General features: G+C 31.7%; 1 protein-coding gene and 2 long non-coding RNA genes across 3 annotated transcripts; all 3 read left to right on the top strand.

Annotated features, from left to right (window-relative positions):
- Nucleotides 1-5,759: 5,759 nt before the first annotated feature.
- Nucleotides 5,760-12,150, top strand: LOC111711090 (ras and EF-hand domain-containing protein). Its single transcript, XM_023485343.1, has 4 exons — nucleotides 5,760-5,843; nucleotides 6,217-6,295; nucleotides 8,994-9,200; nucleotides 12,076-12,150. Exons 1-4 carry the CDS (start codon nucleotides 5,809-5,811, stop codon nucleotides 12,148-12,150), a joined length of 396 nt encoding a protein of 131 aa, XP_023341111.1. The 5' UTR covers nucleotides 5,760-5,808.
- A 3,604-nt stretch (nucleotides 12,151-15,754) lies between these two features.
- LOC111711091 (uncharacterized) lies at nucleotides 15,755-19,892 on the top strand. The gene is made up of 5 exons (XR_002767180.1): nucleotides 15,755-15,827; nucleotides 16,167-16,252; nucleotides 16,582-16,648; nucleotides 17,320-17,382; nucleotides 19,849-19,892. It is a non-coding gene; the product is annotated as an uncharacterized LOC111711091 (long non-coding RNA).
- A 376-nt stretch (nucleotides 19,893-20,268) lies between these two features.
- LOC111711094 (uncharacterized) lies at nucleotides 20,269-23,548 on the top strand. Its single transcript, XR_002767181.1, has 4 exons — nucleotides 20,269-20,293; nucleotides 20,709-20,723; nucleotides 20,844-20,902; nucleotides 23,447-23,548. It is a non-coding gene; the product is annotated as an uncharacterized LOC111711094 (long non-coding RNA).
- Nucleotides 23,549-25,081: the final 1,533 nt, after the last annotated feature.

Below are 25,081 nucleotides of genomic sequence, written 5' to 3' on the forward strand. Positions count from 1 at the left end.
AAAATAATAATAAGAATATTTTTGAAGAATTTTGTACATTATTTGGAATATTCTGGTTCATCTTCTTGTGTGCAAATTAATTTTTATTAGAAAGCCTAACAATTTTCGGCTCTCACTACGAGAAGAAATTTTAAGTGAGAGCACAGATATATACAATTATTTATAATTTATTTATTATTTATCAGTTATGCTTTAAATTATAAGTCCTATTATTGAAGCGAATCAAAAACAATGTTTTAGCAAAATAATGTAACTATAATACATACTCGTGAGAAACTTAAACTAGAAGATCTACGAGGTCACAACGTCGCACACAGAGTTGACCTTATCCTTCTTATTTTTTTACAGACTATATGTATCGAGGGTAGAAGTACAAGTGTTTGACCTAATTTGTTTCTATTATTTGAAACATAACACAGTTATTACTTTGCTTAACTCTCAGTTTTTTAAACGTAAAAGATAAAAGTACAATTTTCAAACTAACTCTTTGAAAAGTTTTATTTAGTTACATATTTATTTCGATGTACAATACATCTATATTTTTCCAGATATTACGTTTTTTTTGGCGCACAATTTTCGGATTTGTTTTTATGAGCTTCATTATGACTCTTTGACTTTATGTCAAAACAGAACAGACGGTTCCAAAAAAATATTTCCTGTTTTAAATAAATATTTTTAAACCATTAAAATTCCAAACTTTCATCTGGCAATGACAAATGTTTTTGTTTGGATGTAATAAACACCTACTCCATAACAATTTCTCAAGATGTATCTATCCAGGTACAGTCTGTTCGATATCAAACTAAACCAGGACTGAATCCCAGGCTCTAAATGTCACACAGGGATACAAGCATAACTATCAGTGTCAATAGGGATACTAGCAATCAATTTATCAGTGTCTCAACCAGGACACAATCCCAACAGCTACATTCCCATGACTAATCAATGCCACTACACAAGGCGGATCTCATTAGCTATCTATGTCGATAAAGACACTAGCAATCAATTGATCTATGTCTCAACCAGGACATGATCCACACGGCTACAATCTGTTACTTACCAACGCCACTACACAGGGCGCAATCTTGTTAGCTATTGATGTCAATACAGACACTAGCAATCAATTGATCAATGTCTGAACTAGGACATGATCCACATGGCTGCAATCCTGTCACTAATCAACGCCACTACACAATGCACAATCTCGTTAGCTTTCAAAGTCAACACAGACACAATCAATCACTGAGCATTGTCTCAACCAGCACACGATCTACACGGCTACAATCCCCTGACTAATCAACGCCACTACACAGGGCCCGATCTTGTTAGCTATTGATGTCAATACAGACACTAGCAATCAATTGATCAATGTCTGAACTAGGACATGATCCACATGGCTGCAATCCTGTGACTCATCAACGCCACTACACAATGCGCGATCTTGTTAGCTTTCAAAGTCAACACAGACACAATCAATCACTGAGCATTGTCTCAACCAGCACACGATCTACACGGCTACAATCCCTTGACTAATCAACGCCACTATGCAGGGCCCGATCTTGTTAGCTATTGATGTCAATACAGACACTAGCAATCAATTGATCAATGTCTCAAACAGGACACGATGACTAATCAACCCCACTGTACAGGGCATGACCTCATTAGCTGTCGATTTCAATACAGACACTAGCAATTAATAGATCAATACCAATGCTTAAGGCACGATCTCCACTTGTTTGTTTCAACGAGAACTGTGTTACTTCTAATACCATTGTCAAAGCAGAGTCTCAATCAACTGAGGTTTTTTCGTTATATCTATAACGTAGTTGACAATCACAATATGGGGATGACGGAGTTATATATTATCTATGTACATCGAATGGGTTAATCTCATTACAGGATTTGCGTAATTACTATATGAACAAGTTAAGACGTAAATTACAATGGGCCTCAAATCTCAATTTTGCTACATACTAACCCTTTCTGGGGTTCTAAGACAGCATATGCAATGTTCTGCCTCATCAGGTAGAGCTTATCTTTCTCTCCTCTAACCGGCTGGGTTGACCCGCCTCGCAAGGTTCTTACCTCAATCCCTAACGGTTTCAGAGCTCATGGCTTTGGTTTTCAAATCCCGCCAAATAACAACGAACTCTAGGTTGGGCCCGGCTCCGAACCCGACATTGTATGTATTGTATTTGTAAACATAATTTAGTGTGAGTCAGTGTAATGGAATTCAACTCTTTATATGCTAAATATTCACATCTGTTATAGGAACAACATAACAACAAAAAAACGAAAGGTGAGCCTAAAGAATTTTAAAACTGTGTCTGAAAGAAAAGTTTTTTAATAATATCAAATAAAACTCATGATAATTGCCGGCTTGGCCCTTTTTTAATTATAAATACCATTAAAAGTTTTGCATTTGTAACTTTATAACTGATGTCCTCTACAAGCTACACTACAGGACAAAGTAGATTTTTATTTTACGTTAAAATTAAATAAAAACATGTTTGAACCCACACGTGAAAATGTTAAATGTCGTTTTTTTTCATTCTTATCTTGCATGTTTGCTGGAAAATCTATGTAAAGAAGGATAAACATATGTTAGATTTAGCAATTTATATATTAAACAGATTACTAGATAATGAAGGATAAACATATGTTAGCTTTTGTAATTTATATAAGTAACATATTACTAGATAATGAAGGATAAACATATGTTAGATTTAGCAATTTATATAAGTAAACAGATTACTAGATAATGAAGGATAAACATATGTTAGGTTTTGCAATTTATATTAGTGAACAGATTACTAGATAATGAAGGGTAAACATATGTTAGATTTAGCAATTTATATAAGTAAACAGATTACTAGATAATGAAGGATAAACATATGTTAGATTTAGCAATTTATATTCATAAACAGATTACTAGATAATGAAGGATAAACATATGTTAGGTTTAGCAATTTATATTAGTGAACAGATTAATAGATAATGAAGGGTAAACATATGTTAGATTTTGCAATTTATATAAGTAAACAGATTACTAGATAATAAAAGATAAACATATGTTAGATTTTGCAATTTATATTAGTAAACAGATTACTAGATAATGAAGAATAAACATATGTTAGATTATACAATTTATATTAGTAAACAGATTACTAGATAATGAAGGGTAAACATATGTTAGATTATGACATTTATATTAGTAAACAGATTACTAGATAATGAAGGATAAACATATGTTAGATTTTGCAATTTATATAAGTAAACAGATTACTAGATAATGAAGGATAAGCATATGTTAGATTTAGCAATTTATATAAGTAAACAGATTACTAGATAATGAAGGATAAACATATGTTAGATTTAGCAATTTATATAAGTAAACAGATTACTAGATAATGAAGGGTAAACATATGTTAGATTATGACATTTATATTAGTAAACAGATTACTAGATAATGAAGTTTAAACATATATCACTCATGTATGCTGCGTCCACTAGCGCTTGATCCTGTCAGGGTTTAGTGATGTGTTTGTTGTCTATTCTGAACCAATAGGAATAGTATGGCGGTAACATCTATCTTACTATCTATCTCTTATATAGTTAAAATATATAAGGAAGGACAGTTTATAGCTAGAATCTGTAAGGAAGGTATATAGTTAGAATATATAAGTAAGGACGGTATATAGCTAGAATCTGTAAGGAAGGTATATAGATAGAACATATATAAGGAAGGTATATAGCTAGATCATATGTAAGGATGGTATATAGCTAGAATATGTACGGAAGATATATATATATAAGGGAGGTTTTTGACTAGAATATGTAAGGAAAGTTGAAGCTAGAATATGTAAGAAGGGTATATAGCTAGAATATGTAAGGAAGGTATAAAGCTAGAATATATATAAGGGAGGTTTATAGCTAGAATATGTAAAGGAAGGTATAAAGTTAGAATATATAAGAAAGGTATATAGATTATAGATTATAAATTAGCTCGTGTTAGGAAGGTAGAAACATGTTAATTACATTTTTTAAGGAAAAAAAATAAAATATTAAGTTGGATACATGAAGAAGAAGGCAAGGCATTAGTTGATAAGAAAAATCGTAGACATAGCTATTACTTTATATGTTAGAAAGGTGGTTAGCTAGAATATTACATAAGTTGATGTTATATATAGATATATAGATGTGTATATATAAATATATATATCTATATATAAATGTAGAATGAACAAGTGTTTCTTCCTTCTATATCTATATTTCATTAGTCATCCTCTTTATACTCGACAATTGTGATATTAACAAGCGAGGTCTCGTTATAAATAGAGATAACTTAATTAAGCACGTTTTTCAGTTAGTCGTTAATTTCAGAGGAAAGAATGGAACGTTAGTTCCGTATTTTGAAATTACCGTTAGTTAAAGATTTAAATTTTATTAACATTGTTAACAGAAAAAAAGTAAAAACCGTTAACAGTACAATACAGTATTAAAGTAAAAAAAATTCGTTAACAGTTTAAGAAATCGTTAACGGAGCAGTAATATACGGTTAATTACAGCATCAATGGCTTAAGAAATCATAAACGGCGCGAAGCGCCAAAAAAATCGTTAACTGTTTAAGAAATCGTTAACGGTTTATTACAGTATTAACGGTTTAAAATCGTCACCAGCATAGCCGTAACGGTTTATTACAGTTTTAACGGTTCCTGAAATCGTTAACGGTCTTTTGTAGCATTAACGGCGTAAAACTTCCACAAAAATTCGAGGTTTTACAAATTCCAAAATTGTTATGTTAATTGATTGAAGAAGAGTAAATAACAAAAAATATTTTTAAGTTTAAAATGTGGGACGTTTTTTAAAATCAATAATCCTAAGTTTTACTTTAATTGCATGTTGATCAAGACAAAGCATTGTGAACTCAGTTTATTTCAACCTTTGTTACCTGTAATTTTCAACATTAAAACAAAAATCCAGGTTTAAAAATTTGTCAAACGCCGTAAGTGCTCAAATTCCCTGTCTTCTCCTGAAATTATTTTCACAAATTTATTTCACTGGTAAAAATTAAAGAAAAACTAACATACTAGTAAGCATACATCACCACACCACATTCTGAATTTACATTCAAAATAAGTGGGAAAATTTCCTTGATAGAAAAAACAATGTCGATAATAAATCTTTTTTTTTGCCAAATCAATATCTAAATTTAATGGAATTATATCACAAAATGAGTCTGTGTGAAAAAACATGCCTTATTATTGCGTGAGCAATTAAAATTAAAAAACAGCTGAGGGAAGGTTTTTGTTTGATCGAATTTTTAAAAACTCTAACAAAATTCTATCTTCGAAAATTTTGAAAATCCACGAAATTTTTTGATAAAATCCGCAAATTTTTTTGTTTGTTTTTGTTTTACAATGAGAAAATGTTCACTATTGAAATAGAAGTCTAGAAATATAGATTTGGCAGAGAATTTTTTTTAGAGTTCAGGTCGCAATGACTGTAAGAAAAAGAGTGGGTGAATTCTAAACCTCCATTCGTTTTTTAAGTTTCCTTCTTTGACATGGTAACCCTGTTGTGAAAAACAGCAAATTTACCTAGGAAGCAAAAAGCTATAAGCCTAAATTTTTTAATCTCTACATCTGTTGAACCTGATGATTGATGTTATTGATTATTCGAAACAGAATCAAAAGTTTGAAATATCAAAGATATTAGTAATAAAAAATAACCCTGATAAGCGAGTGTCCATTTCTAAAATTTTTTTTGAACTTTATTATTTATGAATTTTATTAATTTTCAGAAGATATGTCTCGTGATCTGCGATTAGAAACTATTTTTAGGAACATTCTGTTTTCAAGTTCTTTTTCTGGATATATATATTTATATATTTATATATATATATATATGTTCTTTTTCTGGATATATATACTTGCATACAATAAACCTGAACGGGCCCAGACTTATGGATGGTTAAAAGGGACAAATATTACCCGGGAAAAATATCAATTTTCTAAAATCTAGAAATCCATCAATGTTTTGAGAAAAATCCGCAAATATTTTGAGTTTCCCAATTACTTGAAAATTGCAACATTCAAACGCTTAAATTGTTGAAAGAAGAGGGGAACAAAGAGTCCTTTTTAAAAAAAGTTCAATATTTAAGATATTAAATTTAATTGTCTAAAAAAATTTTTATTTTAAACAGATGGGTTTTAGTCGTTGTGATCAGCAAGGAAATGGATTTATTGGTCCAGAGGAGTTTAGACAGCTTTGCTCCGAGTTCGATATTTCATCGGTAGGTGTCTCAATATATATTAATGTGTTCTCACTGCGGAAGTTTTTATATACTTGTTTAACACTTTTTAACAGGAGGGAGAAACGCTTCATTGGAGACCCCGAACCAATCTCAAACTCTGACTGGGACCCCAAATCTTAGAGACTTCGATGAAAAGCTTGGAGTCTCCCATAAACATCTATAAAAAAGATAAATAAATAAGATGCTTAGGATCTTTCGATGAGAAACTTTGGATCTCCAATGAAAATCTTTGGTGTTCAATTAAAAGCCTAGGGTCTCCATTAAAAAAACTGGAGTCTCCAAAAAAAATTTTGTGTATCCAATTAAAACTTTGAGTCTAAAAATAAAAATCTGAAGTTTCTGATGAATAGCTTTGGGTTTTAATTGAAAATCTGGGGGTCTCTGATAGGAAGGCCTGGGGGGGTCTCTGATAGTACTCCATTGATGGTGATTTCTTTCCAGATTCAATATATATATAATGTATATACGAGGACTTAATGAACGTTTGATCTGGATATGCGATGTAGGCATTATATGAGGATCCTTAAATTAAAGCTATACTGGGATCTCTTTTATTGAGGATTAATGCTTGATCCTTAAATTAAAGCTACACTGGGATCTCTTTTATTGAGGATCAATGCTTGATCCTTAAATTAAAGCTATACTGGGGACTCTTTTATTGAGGATCAATGCTTCCTTAAATTAAAGCTATACTGGGGACTCTTTTATTGAGGATCAATGCTTAATCCTTAAATTAAAGCTATACTGGGGACTCTTTTATTGAGGATCAATGCTTGATCCTTAAATTAAAGCTATACTGGGGACTCTTTTATTGAGGATTAATGCTTGATCTCAATATTTTGTTGATTTGCAGATTAATTTAATCTTTATTCAAAAAAGGAATGCTAAATGAAAGGAATACTAAATGAAAGGAATACTAAATAAAAGGATACTAAATGAAAGGAATACTAAATGAAAGAAATACTAAATGAAAGAAATACTAAATGAAAGAAATACTAAATGAAAGGAATACTAAATGAAAGGAATACTAAAAGGAATACTAAATGAAAGGAATACTAAATGAAAGGAATGCTAAATGAAAGGAATGCTAAATGAAAGGAATACTAAATGAAAGGAATAATAAATGAAAGGAATACTAAATGAAAGAAATACTAAATGAAAGGAATACTAAATGAAAGAAACTAAATGAAAGGAATACTAAATGAAAGAAATACTAAATGAAAGGAATACTAAATGAAAGGAATACTAAATGAAAGGAATAATTAAAATGAAGAGATACAGTGCTGACAGTTGATATCAAGATCAAGCGGTCAAGATTAAAAATATCTAGACAATTACACTTCCCACCACTGTGCACTATCCCAATCATACATCTTCTAAATATTTTTTCAATTTAATTAGAGTAGTACTCCTTTATGATGATTTGTTTTATGTGCAAAAAATCAGATTTTTGCGAAAGAAAGGCAATCAGAGCGGTTAATAGTACTTTCATGGCACATTCAAATCCATTATTTACAAAACTGAAAGTTCTTAATCTTGATGATACACACAAACTTAGTGTTCTGACATTTTATGCATGGATACTTTAATGATAACCTTCCCTCTTCCTTCTTTGGAATTTCCCGAGTTTTTAGTTTAAAAGCTAAGAATACTTATTTTCGAAAGATTAAAACTCAAATCTAAATAATCTGGATTAACTACATCTAAAAATAATTAATATATAGAAATTTAATCATATCTGCGTAACTTGGAAACTAGTAATTTGATATGTTCATTTTACTAACTGTGAATCAAGTTAGCAATCTTTTACGATTAGCTGATAACCTTTTAAACTCTTCTCATGATATTGTTTCATTTCAATTTTTCAATTTAAAAAAAGGCCCTTCTCGGTTTTGCATAAAAGAACTGAACCCACAAATTCTAATTTTGTAATTCTTATATCTTCGCAACCTGGTGCCCTAGGCTTTTGATATTTCAAACAAGTTAATTTTGTAAGATCAAATGGTCCGAATTTAAAATATTAATGGTTTCTACTCCATTAGATTACAAAGATATAGGAATAAGAAAATTTGAGTTAGGGTCAACTAAGTGTTCAATTTCTTTAAACCACATGTTTAAGAGAAACATCAATTTTTCTATTCGAATTTGCAATAAAATCAACGAGGTTATAGTGTATAGAGTGATGATGTACGCTAATCAACGAGGTTATAGTGTATAGAGGGATGATGTACGCTAATCCTTTACTAATTTTATAGGCCATAAACTATAACCAGAGCGTACTGCATATTTGTTTATTATAAGTTGATTCTGGCCTAACCAGGGAGTAAAGAATAGAAGGGAGTTATAACTGAAGCGGTTCGCCCTACCATATGATTATACATGCTTTGCAGACGGGTACTCCATTTGTATAAGAAATATTGAAAATAGGTTATTGTATACGCCGTAAATGTACATCAGACAAATATATCTTTTTCAAATGAAGTACCCGTCTGCAAAGCATGTATAATCATATGGTTGGGCGAACCGCGTCAGTTACATCTCCCTTCTACTCCTTACTCCCTGGGCGTAACCTATAGTATATCAATATTAGTAAACAGTTGTAAGTGTACAGTACAGCTAACTGAGCACACAGGTAGAGAACTATCACCCCCCTGTATATAATGCAACTACTTTTTAGGATGACAGTGATATAATATTTGCTGATTTGGATCATGATGGGGACGGAAAAATAGATTTCGAGGATTTTTCTTTCGGGTTCCGAGATTTTCTAGTTCCAGGTTCACGTAGAGGCAGCATTCAGCTGAGCCTTGTCCCTCCTCGCGGAGGATTACAGCGAGGTTATACAATGGAGGTCGTAGATGAAGAAAAACAGAAATCTATGGAGGTAAAGATATATTTTTTTTTTAATCTTTTTGGCTGTAATCTTTCTCAGTTAAAGGACTAATAAAACATTTTTATAAAGTAGGAAGCCTCAGAGCTAAACTTAATTTTAATAAATTTTTCATGTCATACAAATATATCACTTAAACACAATAAAAAAGTTATTTTTTTCTGTTATTTTAATCCTGCTTTTAACCGCCTTTCATTGGTCAAATTGTATTTTGAGCCTTGACCAATCAGAGACAGGTTTAATCAATTGGAGAGGTTGTTGAACTTCCTGCCACCGGTTCAAATCCTGAATCACCGGTGCATATCTTTATCAATCTTTAACTTTGAATCGTTGATTCAAAGGAATTGACTCTTTGCAACAAACCCTGATTTTCTAATCCCAATATCTTTGGATTCCAACGTCGTAAACCTTTGAAATTTCAAACTATGACTTTTGTTAGATCAAAAAATATAAGTTTGAAATATCAAAGGTTTACGACATTGGGTTCCAAAGATATTGGGATTAGAAAATCAGAGTTTGTGGCAAAATGTCAACTCCTTTAAACCGACAGACGGTGGTTCAGTGAAATAGCTCAAATTCTGTCCTAAAAATCACCACTTCAGTGGTCTTGAATTCGAAAGGTTATAAAGGATTTTAAGCTTAATTACGCATTTTATCTTCAAAATCATAAGTTCCGAAGTCTAGAATTATTGAAATCTGCTGCAAACTTCTATCCAAGTTAACCTAGACAAGGTTTTCATTTAAATGTAAATTTATTCTATGCATTTCAATTCTCTAAGATATGGCTCAAAGTAAAGTGAGAGAAAAAAGATTTAATATCGCCCAAGTGGAAGCCTTCTTTCCCAAATAGATTCTAGTACAATTGATGGCAACGTAGAACTTTACTTTCAGTACAGCTGTAATCTTACGTCACAAGTGTCAATTCAGTTTTCGTGTCTGACAAAATTATTAATAATAGTGATAATTTTAGAATAAGTGCTAAATATTACAATAAAATGAGTGCAATTTTTAAGTGTAATTTATTTTCTGTTTTTACACTTTTTATTTAATCTTGGAAAACAGGTCAACTTATGTGAAGACATGTTTTCTTGTTATATTTAAATTAGAGTTGAAATCTGCAATAAATGTTATTAATCTATAACTTTAGAACTGAGCTGAAAACTTTAATATGGTGGATATTGAGCTCAATGCTTGATTCTCTCTTTTTCTTAATCTCCAGATTAATTAACCGATCGGAATTAAGGATATCCCATTTCAGCTCGATTATGACTTCAAAAATGCAAATAATTGGCCATTATTTTTTGTTGTATCTCATTTAATTTTTGAAGATATTTGATGAAATTTTGTGTTTAAATATTCCAAAGGAAACGCTAGGCAGTTATTCTAACATTTATAAATACAAAGAAATAATTCTATAATATCCTTGCTTGGGACATTATATTATTACTGGGACATTATTGTATGCTGGGACAGAAAAGTACTGCCGGGATAGTACAGTATTGCTGGGACAGTACAGTATTGACGGGTCAGTACATACAGTATTGCTGGGACAGTACAGTATTGACAGGTCAGTACATACAGTATTGCTGGGACAGTACAGTATTGCTGGGACAGTACAGTATTGACAGGTCAGTACATACAGTATAGCCGGGATAGTACAGTATTGCTTGGAGAGTACAGTATTGACAGGTCAGTACATACAGTATTGCTGGGACAGTACAGTATTGACGGGTCAGTACATACAGTATAGCTTGGACAGTACAGTATTGCTGGGACAGTACAGTATTGCTGGGACAGTACAGTATTGACAGGTCAGTACATACAGTATAGCTGGGACAGTACAGTATTGCTGGGACAGTACAGTATTGACAGGTCAGTACATACAGTATTGCTGGGACAGTACAGTATTGCTGGGACAGTACAGTATTGCTGGGACAGTACAGTATTGACAAATCAGTACATACAGTATTGCTGGGACAGTACAGTATTGACGGGTCAGTACATACAGTATAGCCGGGACAGTACAGTATTTCTGGGACAGTACAGTATTGCTGGGACAGTACAGTATTGCTGGGACAGTACAGCATTGCTGGGACAGTACAGTATTGCTGGGACAATACAGTGTTGCTGGGACAGTACAGTATTGCTGGGACAGTACAGTATTGCTGTAACAGTACAGCATTTCTGGGACAGTACAGTATTGCTGGGACAGTACAGTATTGCTGGGACAGTACAGTATTGCTTGGACAGTACAGTATTGCTGGCACAGTACAGCATTGCTGGGACAGTACAGTATTGCTTGGACAGTACAGTATTGCTAGGACAGTACAGCATTGCTGGGACAGTACAGTATTGCTGGGACAGTACAGTATTGCTAGGACAGTACATTATTGCCATGCCATGGCAGTACGATAAAATTGAACAGTTAAGCATGAATGTATACTTTTCTGTAAGTTATACTGAAATGAACAAATTAGATTTGTATAAAACTAATCTGTCTCTTTTCATATATTTAATTAACCTTTTCCAGGGTTTCCGGTTTACGTAGTTTGTCTGTTTTGGATAAATCTTGTGTCTTTTCTTTGTTTTAGGTTTTATATCATAGATTAATAACATTACAGAAAGAACAATAAATTTTTGTCTTTTTAAGATTTCAGGTTTTTTCGTTCACAATAACCCTGAGGAAGAAGCCAAAAGGAGTTACGCGCATGCTCCGTTGAGTTACAAGACAGAGAGAGAGACTGTTTTACGTCGCATGCGCGTAACTCCTTTGGGTTCCTGCCTCAGGGTTATTGTGCACGAAAAATCCTTAAATCTTGAAAAGAGGACATTTAGTGTTCTGGCTGTGCTGTTATTACTCTATGTTTAGGAGAAGCACCGAAAGGCCCAGAATGCCTGGCAAAGTTTTGCAGACAACATGGGGAAAGATAATACTCGAAAGTAAATTTTTTCATTATTACATTTTTTTGTTTAAATTAGAGGTTTCCGAACATTTTATTTTCACATTTATTTCACTGAATTATGTTAAAAAGTACGTTTTACAGGTCTGCTATACAATTTGCATTTAGCTTTACATAATAAAAACATATTATTGCATTGTATGCCATTAAATTAAATCGTTAGTATTCCTCTTCTACACGAAATATGCCTTCACGTTTATTCAAGTAAAGTCTTAACAAAGATACTTATTACGAGCCACACAAACTATATCTTTGCAATCTGGAAAATCTGATTGTTCAAAATAGCAAAGGTCTACGACAAAATGTTGCAAAGATATGAGGATTAGAACGAAAGGCAAGTCTTCAGATGCTTAAACCAAAATTTAAGATTCTGGTTTGAGATTAAACAACACGTGAGTTTACTGTGTAACTGTAATCTGAGACTTTGGTTGATATTATGCTTGATGCATGCCTGCATAGACCTAGCTGGGCCTTGTGTAAGTAAATCAACGTATCATGGAATAAAGAAGGGAAAAATTTCCCAAATGCGCAATTTCCCAAGCGACACCTTCCCTTTAAAGAGCCGCAGGCTGCAATGGGGAACCCAAACGCTGCGGGTAGAATAGGCTGGGGACTGAGCGCTGAGTCTAGGACAGACTTGGGAAGTTGCCACTTGGGAAAATACCTTCGGTAAGTTGCCGAAAGTACCTTTATCTATTAGCCTCTTTGTATTGTCATCGCTGTCTGGTCGTCTTTACTTGTATATTAGCTATTCTGAGCTGAAAACTTTAGAATATTGGATATCTAGATCAATGCTTTATCTTCACTTTTTCTTAATTTCTAGATTAAGTAATGCTTGTTCTCCTCTTGTTAATAATCTCTAGATTAAGTAATGCTTGTTCTCCTCTTGTTATTAATCTCTAGATTAAGTAATGCTTGTTCTCCTCTTGTTATTAATCTCCTGATTAATTAACCGATCGGGATTAAGAATATCCCATTCTAAAGTTTTCAGCTCTGACCATATAATTCCATCTGATCAATCCCAAATGTTGATTGATTGATATTAGGGGCAGAAACCATGTTGTAATTGTAAATCATTGGAAGTATAATGCCAAATTGTAGAAAAAAATCCATACTGCAGAATGTTTACTGCAAGGGAGTGTTTATTTTTCTGTATATCATAACTTATCTCTTATATTAAATACTAATATTTACTTCTTTTAACACCCCAAATGCAGTACACATTTCTGAAGTGCAGTACACGTAGGGTTTTAAAAACGACCCACTCGTTTTGAACTTTTAGAAAACGAATAGGAATCGTTTTTGAAAACGATCGTTTTTATAAAAACGATTTGCGACCGTTTTTTATACGATTGTTTTAAAAAACGATCATTTTTGAAAAAAATTGTATTGACAATTATGTTAACGATCGTTAACGAAGGGTCTTTAAAAAACGATCGTTTTAAAAAACGACCATTTTTAGAAAACGAACTTTAAAAAAACGATCGTTTTTAAAAATGATCGTTTCTTTTTCGATTTGTTGTCGTCGTTTTCATAACGAAACGATAGTTTTTCTGAAAAATAAAAACGTTAACATCCCTAAATATACGTACACAAAAACTTTTCAAAGTTCACAATGACATATGAAGTGTAATTTCATGTCCTTCAATGTACTTTCAACCCCAATCCCATTTGGGATGAGAAATGGAATTATATGGACCCCTCTGACTCTGGTAATCTCTATCTCACAATTATAAAGAAACCAAAACTGAAAATAACCAAGTTTTCAAAAAGAGAAATCATGTTCTTTATTGATTAGACAACGGTACCGCCGTAAATCGGACATGCCACGCTAAGAATTTACTTCAGAAACCACAAACATAGCTCTCAGCCAATCAGAGATTACAGAAATTCAAGTTAGCTTTTTTAACCCTATCCCGATTGGGCTATCTTAGTCTAATATAGATTGGCGGGGGGGGGGGGGGGGTTCCGACCCCGTTTGATTTTGCGTTTAGAGTTGAGATTATGGAGTGTGATACATGTCCTTAGTCCAATTTTACAAGGCCTGCTCATTAATAAAAAAATTAGATCTCTAACTTAATGGTAAGGGTATAGCAAGGAGAATTGAATAGAAGGACTGGGCAATAGGGGTTCCGTACACTTTGCTTTGACGTTTTTAGACTGCTGAAGAACTAGTTTTTGCGTAACAACAATAACAAAGGCAGCCGATCTAATGTAAACAAACATGAGTTAGTATACGGTGAATCTTCATCTAACGCGCCAGAGATGCCAGATGTCTGTTTATCATTTGTGTTATTGTTTACAATCTTTATTATTGTTGTTACGCAAGAACTAGTTCTTCAGCAGTCCAAAAACGTCACAGCAAAGTGTACGGAAACCCTATCGCCCCCTCCTTCTATTCAATTCTTCTTGGGGTACAGTAAGGGAGAATTTTTAAAAAGTTCAAAAAGTATGTAGAAAATTTTTTCAAAATAATCATTTTTACTTTTAACAAATATTAACGTATGACACATGTTCTTGTATCTATTTTTTAAGGCCTTTTCAAATACATAAGTCTGAGACCTGTAGCTTAATTAATAAAAAAGTTATAAATCATTTCTGACTTTTTTAAACACCGACCCACCAAAAATTTTTTTTCACAGCTATGATGTTGAAAAAGTGAAGAATTTTTAGCGTTCTAATGTAAGCAATTTTAAAGTTATTCAGAATAAACCAAAGGAGGGGGGACATCCCCTCCCCAACCCTGATGGGGTTAAACTAGAAAGCTTCAAATTAAACACATCCTTTGTTTGTGTACACTGTAAATCTCGGATGACAATTTCCGCCAATTTTGAACTACAATCTTCCATTATGGCGATTGTAAATGCCATTGTTTACGAGTTACCCAGTCGGATATTTCCAAATACTTTTTTTCTTCTTTCTTCATTCATTAAATTATCTTCTTCATGTTAGATTAAAATGTATTTTATGGTCTTCAACTTCAACTTTAATTATTTAAAACCCATTTGCAATACTTTAATACCATAAAACCCATTTGAAGTGCTTTAATGCCATAAAAATCATTTGTTGTACTTTAATACCATAAAAATCATTTGTTGTACTTTAATACCATAAAAATCATTTGTTGTACTTTAATACCATAAAACCCATTTGCAGTGCTTTAATGCCATAAAAATCATTTGTTGTACTTTAATACCATAAAACCCATTTGCAGTGCTTTAATACCATAAAAATCATTTGTTGTACTTTAATACCATAAAACCCATTTGCAGTGCTTTAATACCATAAAACCCATTTGTTGTACTTTAATACCATAAAAACCATTTGCTGTGTTTTAATACCACACGCCTTGATGATACTTAATTTCATCTTTTGTTCGCTATTAATCATCTTCTTATTACGAGGTCTTGTTTAATAACATAATTTTGATATAGCTAATCACTTAGAGCTTATCTGTAAAAGTGAACCCACTCAATCAAACTAGAATTTCTAAACCAGGCTAAGAACATTTCCGTGGTTACGAAATCAAAATTTGAGAAAATCAGTCTAGTGGTTCAGCTGAGTTATGATTGGACATCTAGACTTACAAAAGAGCGGAGACAAGATTCTTTCAATATTTGAGGAATTACGAGGAAGTAACGCTCCTCCCCATCTAGTGGAGGTAATTTATTAACTAATCTGCACTCCATCTATTAGATTTAATGTTAACTGTAAACAAGCTCACCTAGCGAATGTAATATATTAACAAATCTGCACTCCATCTATTGAAAATAATGTTAACTGTAAACAAGCTCAACTAGCGGAGGTAATATTAACTAATCTGCACTCCATCTATCAGAGATAATGTTAACTGTAAACAGTCCCATCTAGTGGAGATAGTTTTAACTATAAACAACCCCATGTAGTGGAGGTAATGTTGAATTAAAATTACCCCATTTAGCGGAGAAAATATTAACTAACATTTCTGATGATGAAAGTATTGATATGGTTTTGTGTTTAGGGGTTTGAGGACGCATTGTCTTCTCTGCTAAAAGATGTTCGAACCATAGAGACAGAACAACAGCAGATGGAAGATCAATTTAATAGGTTGAATATTTTAGAGTTACCGGAGCTGGGAACTACTGTATTGTGGATTTTGAGATCATTGATTGATTTCGATCTTTTGTTAATCTGCAGATTCATTCAATCTTAATTCGATATCCCGTGAAGTGTGAAAAACTAACAGCCAATCAGAAGAAAAGGAATATTCAAAATGTAAAACTTAAAAGTGCCGAGATCAAGCGATTGGAATTATGGTGGCCCAACTAGCTCTCAACATAAAGGACTAAAAGGAAAGCTAATTCGGGGGAAGAAGAAAAACTTGTTTAAACCAATCGTGATCTAATGATTAAATAAGCAACTGAATATATTTCTAGAGAACGGGAGAACCATAGCGCACATCTTGCATCTATTGAAGCAGAGCTGGATATTCAAGTAGCAAAGGTAAAATTATGAATTTCTTAAACCCGAGTAAAGCCCGGCTTATTGACATTTCGAGCGCAAGTGGTTCTGACTCGACAAATGAGAGACTGCTTAGAAAGCTTTCTCTCTGTAGCAGACGGATCAGGAGAGGTAAATTTAAAATATTCAAACTTTACATAGATTCAATATTTTCAACGTATGTTTAATCATACATTTGATCAGATTCGATACTACAAATAATTCCCAAGATTTTAAATTTACAAATATAATGGTTTTTACGATATTTACGATCATCAGCTGTTTAAGACCCAAGCCTTCAGAACGAAAAACCCAAAGCGGTTGGTTTTTACTAAAATCCATCCAAAACCCTGAGTCTAGACTTGAACTTTACATACCAGGTTTTACTCGGGCTTGAGCTTTCAAAACCTTAGCTCTGTGTCCGAACTTAATGAATTTAAGTTGCCTCTCAAATCCCCCAAAAACCGGTTTCAATTGAACGCCTACTTAAATCTTAAAAAACTGAATAAAATTTTAAGTGAAACCAACCATATTTGCGCCACAGCTCAAATTCTTTAAATTCGGCCTCTGGGTTTTGCTTTTTTTAAATCCCACCTCTGGAAACAATATCACTTTGTTTATATTCAATAAAGTGTACTTCAATTTCTGGGATGAATGTAAACAAGATATTGTAGGTTGAAGCTGCCGTAAGAGAAAAGGCAAAGCAGGATTTTGAAGCTGAAAAAAGAGCACTTCAGGTGAGAAATGTATTCTTTGGGGTTTTGTTGTAAAAACTTCAGACATATGGGTGTAAAGGGTTACCCCAATCAAGGTTATAATGCAAGAAAAGTTATTTCAGAGGTGTACGCATCTTTTGTACTGCAGTGTACTGTCTCTGGGCGGTAATGTAAACACAAGACGGATGTTGAAGCATGACAAAGGATCCATCTTTCACAAAAAAAATCCATGAAATATTCTGGTCATAGGAAACTTTTATGTGAATTATCAAAATTGAATGCTTTTAACCTTCTCGGATACTAAACGAACACTGATGCATCTATTCTTGTTTACAAATTCCGACAAAAGAGAACTTGTTTCAATATGTAAGCAAAGTATACACAACTGCAATTAACTTTCCTTGCATTATAACCTTGACCCCAATAGAGTGAGACGATTGTGCGGAAGTTATTAAGTCCTTTTTTAAATTAATGGTTCCCTATAGCTTTAAATCTTTTGCGCTCTTAGTTAAATAATTTGGTGTACATAATAGAGACCAAGTTTAACCCATAGAACGTCGAAATTGAAGAATTTTATGTCTTCATTAAGGTTGCATTATTCTTTTATGGTAGCCCCGTTCGTACTTTGCTTCAAGTATAAAAAGACTAAAAGTTTAAAACGAAAAAACGCCCATTTTTCCAAAATCTTTCTTGAGGTTTTCTTTTCTTTTGAAAAGTAGAGTATTGTATTCTAGCTGTCGAGAAAATTTACTTTTTTACTCTTTGACATTGCAGGGGTTTAATGTTTAATGAAGGAAAAATTTCAGTGGCGTCCGTTCAAGTTGAGAAGCACTTCTTTAAATTAAAACATGATGCTCAGAGCTAGGATTGTATGAATATGTGGTATGGGGGGGGGGGGGTATAGTTAAAAATAATACAAAATATAATTGAAAATAGATTGAAAATGATGTTTATTTGGGCAAAAGGATGTGGAAAAAGTGCTTAAGATTGAGTTCATCTGAAACATCTTTTGATTTTGAAATCCTTTTACTAATTTTTGTGACAGGGATTAGAAACTTTGATTTGGAGGCAAAGAATCAATTCCTCTGAAATTGTGAAAATAATTTTTAACATTAACTTTCAAATTCAGAAATCTCAAAATAAAGTTACATAGTCAAATATTAGGAAAAAGTAATTTTATAAGATGGTGTAAATGATTTCTTTTTGGAAACAATATCCATTTTTTGTATAATTTCTTACAAAATATATTTTGTGTTATGCAGAATATATCTAGTAAAATATATTATACAAATCATATTTTGTATAATATTATATTTTATAAGATATCTAACAGAAAATATTTTGTATAATATCTAACAGAAAATATTTTGTATGATATCTTACAGAATATATTTTGTATAATATCTTACAGAATATAATTTGTGTAATATCTTACAGAATTTATTTTGTATAATATCTTACAGAATATACTTTGTGTAATATCTTACTAAATTTAGTTTGTATGATATCTTACAGAATAGATTTTGTATAATATCTTACAGAATATATTTTGTGTAATATCTTACTAAACTTATTTTGTATGATATCTTACAGAATATATTTTGTATAATATCTTACAGAATATATTTTGTATAATATCTTACTAAATTTATTTTGTATGATATCTTACAGAATAGATTTTGTATAACATCTTACAGAATATATTTTGTATAATATTTTACAGAATATATTTTGTGTAATATCTTACAAAATATATTTTGTATAATATCTTACGGAAAATATTTTGTGTAATATCTTACTAAATTTATTTTTATGATATCTTACAGAATATATTTTGTATAATATCTTACAGAAAATATTTTGTGTAATATCTTACTGAATTTATTTTGTATGATATCTTACTGAATATATTTTGTATAATATCTTACAGAATAGATTTTGTGTAATATCTTACAGAATATATTTTGTATAATCTAGCTCACAGAATATATTTTGTGTAATATCTTACTGAATTCATTTTGTGTGATATCTTACTGAATATATTTTGTATAATATCTTACAGAATATATTTTGTGTAATATCTTCCAGAATATATTTTGCAAAATATGTTACAGAATATATTTTGTGTAATATCTTACAGAATATATTTTGTGTAATATCTTACTGAATTTATTTTGTATAATATCTTACAGAACATATTTTGTATAATATCTTACAAAATATATTTTGTATAATATCTTATAGAATATATTTTGTGTAATATCTTACAGAATATATTTTGTATAATATCTTACTGAATTCATTTTGTATAATATCTTACTGAGTTTATTTTGTATGATATCTTACTGAATATATTTTGCATAATATTTTACAGAATATATTCAGTATTTTACAGAATATAGTTTATATAATACCTTACAGAATCTATTTTGAAATGTATGTTTTCAACCTACCATTAATTCAAATTTAAATATTATTTTTATTCAGGAAAAAATGGAAACTGAGATCCTGGAACTACAATCCCATCTCAGGTATGGGGGAAGAAAGTACGGGGAAAGAAAGTATGGTGGAAGAAAGTATGGGGGAAGATAGTATGGTGGAAGAAAGTATGAGGGAAGAAAGTATGGTGGAAGAAAGTATGGAGGAAATCTATAAATATTTATACTCTGCTTGTCTGTTTGTCTTTAATTTGTATCCAATAAACGTCAAAACGGCTGAACAGATCAGGCTCAAATTTTTTGTGGGACCTCACATAACCCTAAGGAAAGTTTATGAATGTTGAGAATTGTAAAAAAATTCCCTCCAACAACATTTAATTTCCATGAAATTAAAAATATCCACGAAATTTTATTTTAAAATCCGCGAACTTTTTGTTTTGTTTTTGTTTTACAATGTATACAAAGAGAAAATGTTTACTATTTAAACAGCTGCAGTGAGAACGAGAAAACTCTGAATTAAGAAGACGACTTTTAGACTGAATTATGACTTTAAATAGTCCTTTGAAAAAGAGACACGAATTTAGCAGTGTAAACATACTAGTTTAACTTAATAAATATTCTAAAAAGCTCTGTAACAACATAGAATAAACTTTGATATTGCAATTATGTTTTGTCTACATCACGCACCTCTGACCTTTCAGTAAAAGTAAATTCAACCTAAAGTCTGACCGCGTCAATCTTGTTGCACCGGCTAGTCCTATTGAGTGTCTGCTTTATTTACCCAATGTCCTGGCGACACAGTACAAACTGGGACCGGAAAGGTTGATCCGGCTCGGAAATTCAAATGTATTACAGCTGTCCGTGTCATACTACATAGTTTTCTGCTTGGTTCTCACAGCAGTAATATAGATTTGACATGCATAGGTAACTAAACAAAAAAAATCGAATCATTTTTTAGAGTTTAGAGTTTTAAAAAATTTTAGTATCGATATTTTATAATCTATTTAACGAGTTAAATTATAAATATCATGTTTTTTTTTAAAGGAAAATAGAGAATTGAAACAATTGGTCTCAGAAACACAAACTAATATTGCTATTTTAAAGTAAGTCAAACATTTTTACTTATCTATCTAATTTGATCAAAACTGATAACTTATGAAATAGATATAACCTCAAACTTTTGAAATTTTTTTTTATTTGTTTAATTTTTGTTGTAATTTTTATAAAATTATTTGTTGCTGAAAGTGTTTGTGGCAATTTAAGTATTCCTATTCTGTTTTTCAAAGAAAATATAAAATGAAACCATCTTATCTATATTTGCATCCCTTTCTTTATCAAAGAAAACACTGCAAACCCCAATTCGCCATTTGTTGCACGTATAATTCTGAGAAAAATTGCATTTTTGTAAGATTAAGTTTAAGACTGCAAAGTAGGGAGATAAAATTGAAGTCATAATTATCCTGTCTCTAAACTTTAACTTTTATCTTCTTCAAAAAAAAAGATTAAAAGCAAAAAAAGTTTGAATTCTAAAGGAGTTGAGTTTTTGTTACAAACTCTGATTTTCTAATACCTATATCTTTACAACACAATTTTGTAGACCTGAGATATTTCAAACAATTAATTGTTAGGTCAAATTCTAAAATTTTAAGTGAGTTGAGTTTTTGTCACAAACTCAGATTTTCTAATATCTATATCTTTGCAACACAATTTTGTAGATATTTTAAACTATTAATTATGTAAGGTAAATGTAAACCTTACATAATCAGTTTTCAAAGATATAGGGATTAAAAAATTGTACAGCATGTGCAGTACATTTTCTCATTTTCTTACTCTATCCCAGTTGGGCTATTTTTATCTAATATAGGTTGGGGGGGGGGGGTATTTTCCACCCCCTCCTATGATTTTGCCCTTAGTGTTGAGATAAGGGAGTGTGATACATGTCCCTAATCCAACTTTTCAAGGCCTAATCATTAAAAAATATATCTCTATCTTTAATTGTTAGGGTGCAAGGAATGATTTTTTTTAAATGTTCAAAAAGTTGGAAAAATTTTAAAAAATATATATTTTTACTTTTAGCAAATATCAACATGTGACACATGTTATGACATCTATTTTTTAATGGCTTTTAAATGTAAAAATGCAAATTCTGCAGCTTAATTAATAAAAAATTTATTAACCATTTCTAAATTTTTTTTAAACACCGACCCGCCATTTGACTGTCCTTTACCCTAACCTTTGCATAAAACAAAATAAAGAATTAAGCAAAATTTGTTCACAACATTAGGTTGAAAATATGAAGAAATTTTAGCGTTCTAATGTAGGCCGTTTTAAGGAATTTAGAAAAAAACAGAGGGGTGTTGGGCGTGGTTAAAACACGCCCCACCAAAGGGTTAAAAGTAATACACTGCAGTATACTGTCAAACAAACAAAAAATATCAAAATGCAAGAACAATCTTTTTAAATTTTAATTTTAAGATCGTCTACTTTTAATTTTTATCATTTACGGCTGCTGCCCGGTATTTTTTCACTTCATCAAAACATCTTTTGTTCTTGTTTTTCAATATATCTGATAAATAAAATAGTTTAGATTTTTAATTTGAAATGCTTCAAATTTTTTCAGCAATATAAATTCTTTCTAAAAAGATTGAAAGAGAACACATTGTTACTTGATCTGTTGTTTATCACTTTTTTTGTCTCAAAAGTCTTAATCTTATATATATAGCTATATAGTTATATAGAACGTAGATTTACTCCAAAATATTGGTAATTAGAACACTGCCAAAAGAAGGGCGTCCTAAACTAGGGCTTATTGAATCGGAAATTGTACGTAGATTTTAAAAAAATGGTCTCAATCTTGAAAATCCGATTACAAACGATTCTGTATACCCTTATTCTCAGTTTTTTTGAGACACCCTGTGTAAATGTCGAATTCAATTCGATGCATTCGTTTATTATAGTTGAAGTTCGATATCAGCCTATATACCCCCTTTCATTTTTCACTAGCACTATCTTTAACAATGAAAAGGCAATTATAGAGTCACAGAGTGTTTTACGTAAGTACAAAACGGGTGATCGGTTGATAAAAAAACTATTTAAAAATTTGTTCTATTGAGATAAAAAATGTATCTATTTAAAACTTTTTTATCTAAAAAACTCCTGATAATATCAGTTTGTTTAACATAGGCTTGTTTTTTGCTTTTAGTAGTCCTAAATATTTTTGAACTATACAGAACTTATTTTCGAAAGGAATTGAGTTTTTGCCACAAACTCTGATTTTCTAATCTCTATAACTTTGTAACCCAATGTCGTAGACCTTAGATATTTCAAACTATTAATACTTATAGATAAAATAATCTAAGTTTGAAATATCAAAGGTTCGCACCATCAGATTGCAAAGATATTGGGATCAGAAGATTTGAGTTTGTGACAAAAACTCAATTCCTTTAAGGAGTAATTGGCGAAATTCTCATCGATTACAACTGTGATGTTTTGGAACTATACAGAACTTATTTTCGATGTTTAAGGAGTAATTGGCGAAATTCTCATCGATTACAACTGTGATGTTTTGGAACTATACAGAACTTATTTTCGATGTTTAAGGAGTAATTGGCGAAATTCTCATCGATTACAACTGTAATATTTTTTAGGTCTGAGATGAGTCAGTTAAAGAACCAGTATGAGAGTAGAGTTGAAGAATTAACAAGGTAAACAGAACAGAGCCGCCATTTAGATGGATAGTACACACACTGATTATACCAGAGCCCAAAATTTTGGTTGAACAAAACTGATGAGTTTCCTTTTTAGGGTATTAACATTTGTGTATATGAAATATGAAATATGAAAAAAAAATAAAAAAAATATTTTATTTCATAACAAAAATATTGATATCAACAAAACTGCCTAACCCCGTTCGTGAAACCCGGGTTCCAAAATTGGGTTTCATAACTATACATTGTCTTAAGTTTTGGGCTCAAGCCAAACAGGATAGAACAACAAATAACCTCCGTCTAGGAAAATTAAAGTGTTGGTTGATTTCCACTTGAAATCCGCAAACACAAACAAAATCATTGAAAAAGAGGAATGTTAACCCACAGACTTCACAGACTGTTTATATCCTTTCACAGGGTGGGCTACGTTAACGTAGGCCTAAGTTGGCCCGGCACGACAAGCTACGTTTTTACGATAGGTTTTAGAATGCCATCTCACGGCCACTTGTTGAGCATAATACCCATTCAGGGGTTAAGTTTTACAACTTTTAAAGAAATACTCCAATTTTAAACATGAAACATAAAATTTCTGAATTCAGTCTTTTTTTGAAGATTTTGTGTTTCGTATCCTTCAATATCCCTGAATACAGATGTTTGCTGATTGGTCGTGTACAGTACTTGTACACAGTAGAACATGCTGTGGAAAATATCGCATATTTTAGCTGATAAACGATCTCTGCAAGAAATATATAGACCAGGAACCGCCATATCTGATGCGTCAAATCTGTGTACTGCAGTGGGAGGAGATCAAAACAAAGAATTCAGGGGCAACACATCATTTTTGAGGGAAAAGGGCCCCAGGGGTGGATTAAGAATATATTGCTATTGTATTTTCCATATTTACCAGAAAGCCAAAAATCATAAGTATTCGCTCTAACTTGATATATTAACTTGTTTTTTGTTGGACTGTAATATCACATCAGAGCTTTAGTTCTTTCCCTTCAACTTCTGTGGGGGCATTGGGTTTGTTTACATTCCTCCCACAGAGTACAGTACACAATTTGCGTACATCTGAGTTGGGCGTTCCTGTATACAGTTCCTTGGATCTCTGTAACTATCTTATCTCTGTCTTAAACTGATGAAGGAGCTAAGCTACGAGTAGCATGAATAGAAGATGTCAGTACAAAGAAAATGTGTTTGATAAACAATTTTTAACATTTTCCGTATTTACATTTAAAAAATGGTAATTTTTTAATAAAATTATAATTAATGTTGTTTTCTGTTTCGGGCTTAACATAAAAACCTTATTTGGAAATTTAAAAATTGAAGGTCCTTAAAAAGGGAGTGTTCGCGAAAAATGAAAGGTGGTACAGGCTCAATGCGATAAAAAAGCGCTTTTGATAGCTACTAATCTTACTTCTATCTGTTGCGTCTGTAAGGAGTCTGAGGCTGGCTAAACCACCCTAATTCTTCGAGTACAGCAATTTGGATGATTCATCCAAATTGTCAGGAATAGTCCCTTTAAAACTATAAACTTTTTGGTACGAGCATGAGGCCGGTACGAGTAAGCGCAAA

The sequence above is a fragment of the Eurytemora carolleeae genome, unplaced genomic scaffold (assembly GCF_000591075.1).
Source record: "Eurytemora carolleeae unplaced genomic scaffold, Eaff_2.0 scaffold1116, whole genome shotgun sequence".
NCBI classification, from domain to species: domain Eukaryota; kingdom Metazoa; phylum Arthropoda; class Copepoda; order Calanoida; family Temoridae; genus Eurytemora; species Eurytemora carolleeae.

Coding starts and splice junctions, on each gene's coding strand:
- LOC111711090 (XM_023485343.1), top strand. CDS start 5,809: ATGTCTCGTGATCTGCGATTAGAAACTATTTTTAG. Junction 6,296..8,993: donor CCGAGTTCGATATTTCATCG/GTAGGTGTCTCA, acceptor ACTACTTTTTAG/GATGACAGTGATATAATATT. Junction 9,201..12,075: donor AAAAACAGAAATCTATGGAG/GTAAAGATATAT, acceptor CTCTATGTTTAG/GAGAAGCACCGAAAGGCCCA.